The 12,952-nt window shown below is 46.7% G+C and overlaps 1 protein-coding gene and 1 pseudogene across 2 annotated transcripts in view; one reads left to right on the top strand and one right to left on the bottom strand.

Annotated features, from left to right (window-relative positions):
- ENPP6 (ectonucleotide pyrophosphatase/phosphodiesterase 6) overlaps positions 1–5,683 on the bottom strand; it is a gene marked incomplete at its 3' end in the record, with an annotated part of 74,589 nt that extends 68,906 nt beyond the window's left edge. Inside the window, exon 1 of the mRNA XM_084231228.1 lies at positions 5,153–5,683. Coding sequence (XP_084087354.1) covers positions 5,153–5,393 — 241 coding nt within the window. The 5' untranslated portion in view covers positions 5,394–5,683. The remainder of the gene's footprint in view (positions 1–5,152) is intronic.
- A 6,185-nt stretch (positions 5,684–11,868) lies between these two features.
- On the top strand, positions 11,869–12,531 carry LOC311169837 (protein FAM204A-like; annotated as a pseudogene). Its single transcript has one exon. The product of its transcript is annotated as a protein FAM204A-like (transcript).
- The last annotated feature ends 421 nt before the right edge of the window (positions 12,532–12,952 follow it).

Below are 12,952 nucleotides of genomic sequence, written 5' to 3'. Positions count from 1 at the left end.
CCACTTAGAGCACTACCAGCACACATGCGGCGCTCACTAAGTGCACAGCTGACCCCAGCCCCCACCTGCCTACGCCTCGGACCTCAGCCTTGAGGGCTCAGACTATAAGGAAGAAGCGCATCCCCTGTCCCAGCGGGTTGTGGCAGAGCCGAAGAAGAAATCTGCCCCATTTGCCTCCTGTGCTCTCTCTGGTCAACTGGTGTTTGCCAGCTGCTTCACTCGGACATGTTGGTGGGGTGAAAGGGGGTGAACAGATAAGGCCACTCAGTGCCAAGGGGACTTGGCCCCCCGGCCCTCCTGTAATGGTTGCTGACCCAGCAGACACACTGTGGGATGTCGCTATAGACACGTCCATGCTCTCTTACTACAACCCACCTGTCCTCCTGGCCCAGACCCGGCAGCCCCAGAAGCACCAGCTCACCCAGGGGCAGCTACTTCCATAAGGGGTGACATATCTGAGGTGCCCTAGCCCACAGACCCAAGCTGATCGCCGTCACCGGCCCATGTCCAGATGTGCCTGCCACCTGCGGCTCCCCGGCCTTTCTCCCTGCCAGGGAAGGGCTGCAGGGATGAGCAGCTTAAGATCAAACTCAATATCCAACAAGAGCCAAACGCTGCACAGGGGAACGGTGGCGCCACGCTGCCCAGGGCCCCATCACAGGTGGAGACCCCGGCACTCCAGGAGGTGTTGGTTAAAGTGTCTCTGAACAGCAGTCAGGGGAGACCAAGCGAGGGCGGATGTGCAGAAGCCGAGGGGGCATCGGGAAGAAGGAGCCCAGCTGTGCCAGCCGCTGTCCCGGCACAGCCTGGGAATGGACCCCTGGCCACCAGGAAGCCACCCATGAGGACAAAAGCATGACTGGCGTTGTGCCAGAGAGAAGTGGCGACTGCGGGGCACAGCAGGTATAATGTACCTGAGGGGGAATCTGAGCGTAAGGCAGCTGGCATGCTGGGGTGTCCCTGTGCAGAGGCTGATGGGGGGTACTTCCATGCTGCCGGTGCCGGGGGTGTGCACCCACCCTCGGGCAGGCCCGGGGAGACAGCTACATTCTCCTGAGGCTGAGGATGTGGGCTTTTTCTCAAAACAAGATTTTTCCAGTGCTTTCTGCATTGATTTCCTTTGGTCCAAGTTGACAGCCGGTTCTCATTTATATCAGCTGTTTTCTTAAAAGCTGGGGAAGCATAAATCGCCCTGTAATCTCTGGCTGCAGAATGCTGAGTCCTCGCTATCCGGGAGGAATCTGTTTCACTTGTAGTTTCGAGGAGCGCAGCAGGGAATGCTGAGCAGTGACCAAGCCTCGGCAGTTAACACGGTTGCTCGGCTTTGGTTCCAGAAGATGGTTCATAAATCTTGATCTGGGCCCTTGCTGCATCCTGGACTGGGCTCAGAGGCCTCTGTCCCTGGGCCCCAGGTCACAGGGCATGGCCTCCTGGGCACTCCTGGTCTTGGGTCAGGGCTCTGCTAATTGCTGGGTGGGAGAGACTCTCTGACCTCAGCCCCAACACGGTATTCTTCATGGTCCGGGGCAAAGCGACAACCTTCTTGCACCTTATTTGCTAGTTTCTAAACGTAGCATGAACTAACGGGCCATCTAGCAATACCCGTCTCATTAGATGTTCTCTTGGGAGATCATTGTCAGTACATGTGACGTTCTAGACTGATTTCCTGCCACTCGGGACATGTGGGCCGCTTGCCCAGCTGCTGACGCAGACTCCCGAAGGCCAAGAATCAGCATCGCTGCCACCCTCGGCCTCGGCGAAGCCCTGGAGGCTCAGCTGCTCCAAACACACAGCGTCCCTCTTACCCACGATCCGGACCGAACAAACCGAGCAAGTCATTGTTTTTCTCCCCTGGATTCCTAGATCAGACTTTGTCTAAATCAAATGTAGATCTACCCCAAAGACAGAAAACCCCGGCCAAAAACATCCACAGTGAGACGGGTTCAGCCCGAACGGATCGCAGCAGCAGTTACACTCTGGTTGTGCTTTAACTAACATTAAGTGGGTTCACCTTGGAAAGGTGCATCTCCAGAAAGGCTGACGCAGAAAACCAGATCTAATGATTTACCCCCTGCAGGGGTGGTTTGTCGCCCCCCGGGCACCCACCTCCTCGGAACGCTGTCACAGGCTTCCGGCTGGAGGAAAGCCTCTGGTCTTCTGCAGCCTGTCCGCAAACTCCCCCTGGGGCTCCGTGCCTACGTGTTTACTCGGGCCACGGAAACAGGGGGCCACAGATGGGGGCCACGTGGCAGGAATGATTTCTCACAGCCCCACAGGCTAGAAGTCCAAGATCCCGGTGTGGGCAGGTCTGGTTTCTGGGGCGGCCTCTCCCCGAGGCTGGCCCACAGCCGCTCCCTGCGTCCCGCCTGGTCTCTTGCCTGTGCTCCCTCATCTACAGGGGCTCTTTCTCTTCTAAAGGGACCTATGTAAAGGCCCGTTGGAATGGCCTCGTGTTAGCTGGCTCCCCTCTTAAAGACCTCCTCTTCACATGCTCCCTGGGGTACGGGGAGTTGGGACTTAAACACGTGAAAGTCCTTCACCCCTTGTCATTCCTTTGAGAGGTATCTCCCCTCCCCCCTGGATCGCAGGCTCCCTGGATAAGAGATCCTTCGTGTCGCCGGCGATCCACCATTTGCTGGATCTTCTTGACCACTTGGAAATGTTTTCCATCTGTGCTGAGGCGAAATGTACCTGATGGAGGGGGGTGGATGGCAGTGGTTTCAGGTCAGTGACTGGGCTGGGTGATTTTCATGGCTCCTTGCCAGCCCTGAGACTGCCACCTCGTGCCCTCCCAGGGAATGCTCCTCTCTAGGGTGTCAGCCCTGTGAAGGGTCCCAGGAGGGTCCAGTCCCAACTGGTTCTTGGCCCTCATGCCTCGCTTACTTTCACGTCTGCATGTGGCAGCACCGGGAACCCTGGCCAGATGAGAAGCTGGCATCTGAGGAAACAGGCACCAGGGCAGTGTGGTGGCTTCTGGAGTCTTCCAGCATGGCCCTGACCTTGTGAATTGAGTTCTTCCAGCTCTAAAACCAGGGCTCTGCCCGATAACCCACTATTGCTCACAATGCAGAGATGCGCAATCATTTGTGGGAAACGATTCATGTAACAGATTCTGAAGAACCTTCAAGCCGTCTCTCCTGGTACCAAAAGAACCTGATTTTTTTGTCCATTTATAAAAGGTCCTAATGCTCAAACCATGGGTTTAAGTACAATTTCCAAACCCTTCTATAAAAAAAGAGGAACCTGTCAGCATTGGGTGGAAATAGCCTGGATATTGGGGGAGAGAGTGTAAATCTGGCTCTGAGTCAGTCCCCGGGCAGTGGAGAGGACACGAGCCGGCGACCCCCCTCTAAGCCCTTGTGCTCACTCTGTCGATACAAGACAGACCCCCCTCCAAAGACACCCGCCGAACGCGAGCTCTGCCAGCCGCATCCCCTGACGGCCGCTCTGCACGCGGGGAAAGCAGCTGAAGTTCCAAACAGGCTTCCTGATCAAATCACAGGAAAACAAGACAGCGCCTACGGAGGTCTCGCAGCTTCCCGGGCCGCTTGCTGCCTCAGAGGGGCGTCTCTGAGGCCCAGACAAGAGAAGCCACCGACAGCCTGGACAGAAGGTGTCCCTGTGACCGCAGCTTTGCACACATTCTCCCCGGTGCCAACACCAGGCGCGTGGGCTGAGCAACAAAAGGCCGTGTCATCGGCCGGGCGGCAACGGGGGGCTGGTGATGGTGCCTTTTGACTCGCTGGAGTCTGGCTGTCTAAGATGGGCTGTGTTCGCTTTCCACGCCGGCTGAGAACGGCACGTGGCAGCTGATGAATCAGGTCTCCCACCCCGGCTCTGAAAGGCGGTGAAGCTCCCGGACAGAGCCCAAGTCAGGCCGCGCACACAGTAAGATCTGTGTGGTCCAGCAGCTTGCAGCCGCTGCGCCACCGGGCACAAGCGTGCCAAGGGGGCTGGGGACCTTTGTTCCTCCACTTTGGAGGAGACAGGCTGGCTGTGTGTCTGTTGGGAGAAATTTTAGAAAACAAGGAAACAAATTCTTTTCCTTGTCTGCAGACTGATTTTTTTTTTCCTCTCTGTCTTCATTTCTAATTCTCCAAAGTGTCTTCCCTTCCATTCTACAGCATCTACACAGTCCCCGTGCATGAAGACAGATGCCAACTCGAATGTTCAGGGGAGATCCAGAGTGAGACAAGGAGGGCTCGTCCCCTTCCTGTTAACACAGGCTACAGGCCCGCCCTGCGCCGGAGCACACAGCTCGGCTCTGCACAAACAGCAACAACAGCGCATTCTTCCAGCCTCCCTGGACAGCTGGCACATTCCTTCCGAGAGCCACTCGCTGGCCCTTGCAGAGGTTAACTGAAAAGCAATCTGGAAACTGGGGTCCTAGGGCGTGAGCAGGAAGGACCTTCTATTGCACCCATGGGATCAAGTTCAGGAAATCGCATTTGACACTTGGCAGCCCCAGGGGAAGGTCATCTTCAGGCAGCTTCCCCACGCCAGGCACTGACTGGGTTAGTTGGGCTTGTTTTGTTTTTATTTCCGTTTTGTTTCGTTTTTTTTTTTTTTTCTTCACAGACACTAGAAGTTAAAAATGGGACCTAATACAGCAATTTCTTTTCTTCTCCTGTCATTTTATCTGACCCAAAAAGGCAAAAGAAGGGACAAGTGGCATTGCTAGGTAACACTTAGAATGTGCCCTAAAAATTCCCCCAAGCCCTCCCAGCACCCCACGTGTGACTTCCAGCATCCAGCACATTGACAGAGAAACCAAAACGCCTCCAGGACCACCAGCGAGTGCGGAGCAGGGGGCAGAAGGAATTTGGTACAAACACGTGAAGACCTGTTGAATTTTTTAAACTTGAACTTGGCTAGAAATGTAATCTGTAAAACAAAGGACCACTTTTAATGTCATTCATTCACACAGGTCTCTGTTCTGCACACTGCGAATCCAAAGCAGGTCCTCGGGGTAACTTTTGGGGAACAACACGACCTTGAAAAATCTCCCCAGACAAGAACACCGCCCGTCCCTCTTTGACGTCCCAAGGGACAAGGGGAAGCTGAACATTCCGATAAGAAGCCAATGCCGGAGCCAGCTGATCCCTGTGGGCTCCAGCCTCTCCTCCCACCCAGGAGGGGAGCTGGTACTCACCAGTCATCAGGGTGTAGTAGTTGGGGTAAGAGAGACTGGGGAAGTCTGGGGTCAGATAATCCACCTTTACTCCCCTGCTCACGATCTCTTTGAAGCCAGGCAAGGACTCGAGGGCCTCATCGCTGATGTAGTCTGAGCGAAAGCCGTCCAGCAGAAACACCAGGAGCTTCCGGCCGGCCCAGGCTGGCTGAGCCGGGCTGAGCACAAGGACCAGCAGGAGGGTCCCCAACTTCCCGCCCATGCTGCCAGACGCCAGAGCCCGGCTGGCACCACCGTCCCCTCGCAAAGACCTAGGATGGAGAATCTGTAGCTCTTCTCTGTTCTAGGGGCTGGACCTCGACTGCTGGCCTTCCTGAGCCAAGATCACTTTCAGAATTTAAAGGTACAGCACCCCCTTTGCAAAACCTCTATGCTCACTCTAATGGAAAGTCAAGAGACCAGATCCTTTGGAGAAGCTGGGTTCCCAGACAAGCCAGAATTAACACCAGGGGAGAGAGCACAACCTTATTATTTTGGGTGACTGTTCCAGAAATACAAGAACCCACAGAGAGGCGGAATTTTCAGAGATGACAGAAGTCAAGGCTGACGGTGCAGTTGGCCTAACCACAGGGAGGGACCAAGGAAAGGGTGATCTCTTAATTTGCTGTTACCCCACATCTTCACCGGATTTAAATGCTCACTGTCTTTTCACTGACAGGTCAGGTGAACCTCTAACTCGGTAGAGACAATACATCCAGATGGGTCTATTCAGGAACTTTCCAGCAGTGCTTCCATCCCCATGGTATTTATGTATTTATTTATTTAAAGATTTATTAAAGATTTATTTTTATTTATTCATACATACAAGAACTAGGATGTAGGCCAAGGGTAGGGGAGTGAGAGGATTCACCAGAGACAGAGTAAGGAGCAGAACAAGCAGATCTACTGAAATCCACTGCTGAGGGGAGCAGCGGGTGAGACAGGAGAGGTCTGCTGCGCCCTGTGGGTCCGCTCTCTGGCTGGGATCGAACTAATGCTTCAGTGGCTGGTGATTGCTTGATAGCACTTGCTGAGACTCAACCCCTGCACCACCAGGGAGACCACCCTCCCCACCCCCGCATGGTATTTAAAAAGAAATTACCTGTCCATATCTCAGCAACTAGTTTTTGGGTTTTTTCTTTTTAATGCCTCTATATGCAATGTTTCCTGTTTCATTTTTCAAGACTATCACCCAGGTCAACCCAGTTGATATTTATTGAATACTATGCCCTAGAACAGCAGACATTTTCTGTCTAAGTGTACTGGATAGGAGAGAATGACTGGAATATGATAGTCAGAACCGGGGAATGCCTGGTAAAGAGAGCATCTTCCTGTCTAAGACGCCTCAGTAATTTCAGAATATTGAAATCTGTATTCTCTGACTATAATGGAACAGAGTGAAAAATCACTCTAAAAATCAACATGATATCTACAAGGAGAGGATGACATATCCTTTTAGTGTCACACTGGAACATTAGTTAAAAGATCCAAACAAGGACCTCCCTAATGGCCTAGGGGTTAAGTCTCAGTGCTATGATCACCATGGCCTGAGATCGATCCCCCGGCAGGGAGCTACCCATATGGCGCAGCAGACCTCTCCTGTCTCTTCACTACTCCCCTCAGCAGTGGATTTCAGCAGATCTGCCTGTTCTTCTCCCTACTCTGTCTCTGGTGAATCATCTCACCCCCTTACCTCTGGCTTACACCCCAGTTCTTCTTCACCAAAAAAAAAAAAAAAGTTCAACCAAGGATCCTTTAATTACAGGTTAATGAAGCTTTGCTTAACTTTCTGTTGTCTATATATGAATAAAAAAATCAACTATAGTGAAAAATATGTCAGAGAGTTAAAATTAAACTACACATTTCTAAATATCCATTGGTAAAAAAGGAAAAATTAGAAATTATTTTGAACAGGATGATAATAACCTATTGACATTAGTTGTATGCAATAGTGTTTAGAGGGAAATTGAAACTTTAAAAAATTACATTGTGAAAGAAGAAAGTTATAAAAATCAATTATGTAAGTTTTCAAATTAAGAAACAAAACAACTTACCAAGGTGTTTTGTACCAAGAAGAAAATGAAGATAACCCTTGTCTCCTGTTGCCATGGGGATGAGATTTTGCAGGAATGGATAATAAGGATGTGGAATAAAGTTGGATCAGGGAAAATTCATTGATATAAGCCCAGAAAGCAGACACGATGCATTCAGTAGTGTACTGTGAGTGTCGCAATGGCTCACTTTGCGTGTCAAGTTGACAGGGCCGATGGATCTCTCTCTCTCTCTCTCTCTCTCTCTCTCTCTCTCTCTCTCTCTCTCTCTCTCTCGTGTCTGTGTATGAAGAGACCCGCATACCTTGTAAAGAAGACCCACCCTCACTAGAATGGGTGAGCCTCACCCAACCCTTTGGGGACCTCAAGGAAGGAGAAGGCAAAATGACATCCCGGCTTCCCAGAAACCAAGAGTGGTGGATCAGACAAGAGCAGGTCCTCAGATGTGGTTCCAGAAAGTCTGTTTAAACAGCTTTGATTCATCTTGGAGGTACAACTGGTCTGCTCTTCTTCCCTCTCCTCCTTGAGTGTAATTTTTAAAAGATGGCTGGAGCTCCGGCAGCCATGTTGTGCCGGGATGACCTTGAAGAGAAAGCCATGTACTGAAAAATGATGGGCAGTCAAAATGAAAGAACTGAGTCCTCTGACTACGGACACTCTGCCAGCCCACTGAGCACAGGGTCTCTTACTTGAGAGAGAAATGAACCTCTCTTATTTAAACTCTTATTGAGTTTTGTCTTAAATGGAGACAAACCCAGTTCGAATAAATGAAGTATGTTTCAAGGCTTAGAATCCAAAGTAGGAGTGCTTCTATGAAGGAATAAAATGATGGGATTGAACTGAAAGCTGTGACTGGCCATATCCGACCAAATATTTACCTAAGCACAAGACAAAAAAAAAAAAAAAAGAGGTGTGAGTGAGAATGATCACATGTTGACTATGTTAACACTCAGAAATACCTCGTGCAGGCAACATCCCCTGATGAATGTTAAAATTAGCAAGAGAACTAGAAAGCAAGAACATGTTCCAAAAAACCAAAAACCCAAAGGCTGGGGCGTGTCACAGGGGCATAAGAGCCAAACAGGAAGAGCTCCCAATGACCAAAGTCAAAACAATTTGAATCACAGAATAAACCCTGCAGTAATGACTATTAACCCAAAGGATAAGAGAAATATATGAGCCCAGACCGAGATAAATAAATAATGGAAGTAATGAATGAATAAGGGAGAAGTCACAAGTCTTCCTTACAAAATAATTCCAAGTAACATAGGTAGATACCCACACTCCAGGAGGTGAGGCTTAACCCCCACCTTCTCCCCACCCAAGGCAGGGAGACCTAGTGACTTTCTTCCAAAGAAGAGTAGGGAAAGCCAGATGTTTCTGTGACTCAGGTCCACCCACCTGCCTCACCAGTAGAGAATAGAATCTCGATACACTCATACCCACTTAAAGGATAATCCTCTGTGCGCCAGCAAGGTTTTCTTATATTTGCTTGGCAAGGAAATAGGTACATAGATAATAACTACAGCCGTGTTTGTCATGGCAAAAAGTCAGAAACAATCTAAGTATCCAATGTGACGATATTCATAGAACTGAACTGTTCAAAGAATGAACTAGACTTGAATGTCTAGTTCTTGGATGAATCTCAAGAATACTGTTGAGTGTGAAAAACAAGTTGCAGATGGAGATATATAGCATAAAATAGTAATGCAAAAACCATGCAGCACAATATATAATAATAGTGCAGACACATGGAAATGACAAACACCAAAAATCAAGACTGAGGTTGCCCAGAAAAGGAGAGGGAAGATGAAATCAGAGAGGGATCCACTGGGAGGTTGTAATGTCTTATTTATTGAAAACAAAGCAAAACACAAGCACCAAAAACCTGAAGTGCGTCTATTTGACAAAATGCTACAATGTCACACACTGTGGGTCATCGATATCATGCTCTGGAATTTTCTGTAAGCCAGAAACAGAAACATAATTTAAAAAGAAAAAATCCAGCAGGTCTTGGTGATGACTGGAAAGTGTGGGTGGCAAGGGAGAGGGAAGGGCTTTGGAAGACTCCCAAGGCTCTACCCCAGCTGACAGAGTGGGGCCATTTGTCAAGACCCGCGCTGCAGAATCGCCATCTTTAAGCAATCACCTCATCACATAAATCAGAAAAGAAGACCCACATTACCCTAATTCAAACCATGATCCCAGGTAACAAAGGAACTTTATCTTCAAACTAGAAGGAGGGAAGTGATCTCAGCACTGACTCAAAGCCCCTTGTCCAAATGACCTAATGCTTTTCCTTTATGTCTTTGCTGAATAAATAGAAATCATCATGTACATGCAGAGGGAGGCAAAATGGATTATTTAATAATTACGCAACCGCTGAATGTAAAAGCTCACTCAAAAACAATAGAAACCATTTGGTGACCTTTTCTCCTAAGACAAATGGTTAGTCAAAGGGATATAGTTTAGTTTTTATTTAAAATATGATATATGGAAGGAACATGAAAATATCTTGACAACGAATGGCCACATCTTGGCTGCTTCCAGATGGGAGGAAATACTTGGAAAAAAAGAACTAGAAGCACAGTGTTCTAGAACTGTAAACAGGGAAGGGAGTGTGGAAATAATCCAATCTTGATTGCTTCCTTCAGGGGACCAGAAAGCTGAGTGTCAAAGGGTGAAGGAAATTCCCTGAGGGAACATGGAGGTAAGTAATGACAGAGTCTAGGTGTCACCTCCCATGTGAATGCTTTTTAAGATTCCACTTAGATTCCAACTTTATTTATTCTGCCTCTCCTCTCACCCCACCCGCCTTTTGGCCCATGATATATTTATTAAATGTTTTATTACAACGACTGAATGAGTTTTCAGCCGTTCAGGTCTATAACCCCTCAGTTGAATTGAATTCCTCATTTGAAACTCTTCGAAGCAGCTATGTTTGGAAATTGAGCTGTTTTTCTGACTTTAAAGTTTATACACACACACACATATGTGCATACACACATATACACACATACACACACATACATAATGTACAACCCAAGTTAATGGCCACTGCTTGCAACTGAGGGGTAATTTTAAAAATCATTTAAGAAAACCCTTAAAGAGCTGGAAGTGTAATTTCTAGGACCACAACAAACTAGATATCAAAATGGACCTGCCTGCTGAGAATAAGTAAGCTGCCAATGATTTATTTGAACATCTGTAAATGCACTTTACAATGAGCAGAATTGTGGCCCCCAAACCAAGTGAACACAAGAAACCAGCGTGATCAGAGCACTGAGGTCAGTTCTCACCACTGGTGCGTTTGTGAAACTGCAGGGATTTAGAGATTGGCCTTTTGAAGCTTTACTCCAGGCCCCTGGAGTAAAAGACAAATCCTAGACCAGGTAGAGAGTCTAGAGTCATGAAGATAGGAACCTAACAATTGTTAGAGAGAGAGAGAGAGAGAGAGAGAAAGAGAGAGAGAATCACCATGGCCATCACTGAGAAAAGAAGAAACGAAAACTGCTTTAAAATTGGGTGCCCAGTGGAGAAAGAGTCCATGAAAATTCTTAATCATAATCCAGCCCTAAGGTGATTTTGAGCCCCAATTTAAGCTCTCATGTGGTCAAATAAGTCTGGAGAAGAATTCGGCTGTAAGTCCCCCCTGTTGAACATGCTCACTGGTACCTGGACTAAGCAAACGTTAATCCTCCTGAAGGTCATTCACCTGGCACTTGAGACTCGGGAAATTCCCACATATAAAATTGCAAGGACTAGGAGCCTAGATTAACACACACACATGCACACTCATAAAATCACTCACAACATAAGGAAACAAGGCTATTTGCTTACTGGCATCAGAAGCAACAAGCAGAAGAATCAGAAATTGGAATTATCAGTTATATTATATAAAATAAATATGATCAACCTGCTTAAGAAATAAAAGAAGGGGTGGAAATTAAGAGCAAGGAGTAACAAATAATTCAAAACAGAAGCAGATATGAAAACTAACCAAATAGAAACCTGAGAACTTAAAAGTGAAATAAATTCAACTTCAAACCTGGAGGAAGTTTTAATAAAGGATTAGTCAACAACAAATAAATACTGTATTCAATACTTGAATAATGTATTCAAGTTCTATGACTACAGAAAGACAATATGGAGGAATGGTTAGACTGGGCAAGACAGAGCAAACATTTAAATAGAATTCATAAAATAGAGGAGAAAATGCGACAGGGTAATACTCGAAAAGATAAAAGCATTTTGCCGAAGGGATAGAGATTAGCAGGCCTCTGATTCAAGAAGCCCTATCCAAATAGGATAAATAAGAAGCAAAATTCCCAAGCTGAACCTGGAGGACAGTCTGCTAAACAGGGGTGGAGGGGAGTTGAAGTCATAAAAGAAGAGAAAATAATGGTGGTTTCCCATGGCTAGAGGGTGGGACGAAATAAGGATTTGCTGGTCAAAGAAAACAACAGATTGCTATTTATGTGGGGTGAATAATCGATCAAAAAATAATGATCAACTATGTGACATGATGATATGTTAATTAACTTGATTGTGGTAATGATTGCTCGATGTTTGTGTATATCAGAGAAGCCCTAATGTTGGCAGGGTCTTACTGCGGCTGCTGGGAGGTAAGCTCCAGACCAGGAAAATATGTGGAGTGAGTGCTACCTCCTGGGCTAAATGAAAATGATGCTGAGTGGAATTCTAAAGATGAAATCACATCAGAGAACTTTGGGCTTAACTTACAGGAAGACAGAGAAGATGGAGCCATTGGAAAGGCAGACATCTCAGCTTTCCCTACAGGTGGCATTAAAAAAAGAACTGGAAAGAAATGTAAATGTTTTTGAAGAATATATCTCTGGAAGTCTCTTAATTGTGTGGAATAAATTTCAAGAATTGCATAAAAAACATTTTGAAGAAAACCTTAAGGTCATGATTCAGAGGGGAAAATGTTCTAGAAAAGGAAGTTGAAGAGTGAAGAAGAATCTCATAGTCAGTCCTCAAGTGAAATCCAGTGGAAGGAGCTTTATTTGGTATTTTGGGATCACTGATATGTTTGATCCCCCTGTTAGAAAGAAGAAATTTGAGAAGATGTTCTTGGATGAGTGGGCATGGAGAAGCCTGAGGAGCTCAGCCATCTGTTAGCTACTGAAGAGTCTGGTGTAAAGATCACCTAAGTGCTAGCACCCAACAATGTTAAAAGCCAAAATAGATGTGGAAGTGTCACAGGTTGCTAGAAAAAAGAAGAAATTTGCTTGCGGGTGTGAAGCAAAGAAGAGTTGGGATGGCAAAAGCAACATGGAAGTCACATGATTTGCCAGAGTTCAAGACTTTCGAGAACTCTCGAGAGTTGAGTCCTTACTTGATTTTTCACTTGAATCTTCAATTGCTCAATTTACTGAAAAGATGTTCCTGCTTATGTTAAATATTAAATACATCAGGAAATTGCTGGAAGTCGAAAACATAAGCATAAAATGTCAGAGTCGACTATAAAATCTTTTCAGCTCTTTCCTATAGTGCCCATCCTATTAAAGTGACTAGAATGAAGCATTCTGTGATTTTTACCAGAAATCTAAGCAGACAACTAGAAAAAAAGTATCTATTTACATAAATAAATGTAAAATCAGTATAAAATCAATTTTGCTTTTCATCCATGTGGTATAATAGTCAATGATTTCCTTGTACTTTCTTATCTGTACTCAGTATGACTTATTTTGGAATTGTGTTTTTACAT

Source organism: Talpa europaea (genome assembly GCF_964194135.1).
Source record: "Talpa europaea genome assembly, chromosome: 4".
Classification (NCBI taxonomy): Eukaryota; Metazoa; Chordata; class Mammalia; order Eulipotyphla; family Talpidae; genus Talpa; species Talpa europaea.
Note: the sequence above shows the minus strand (reverse complement) of the source record. Positions and strands in the feature narration are given on the sequence as shown.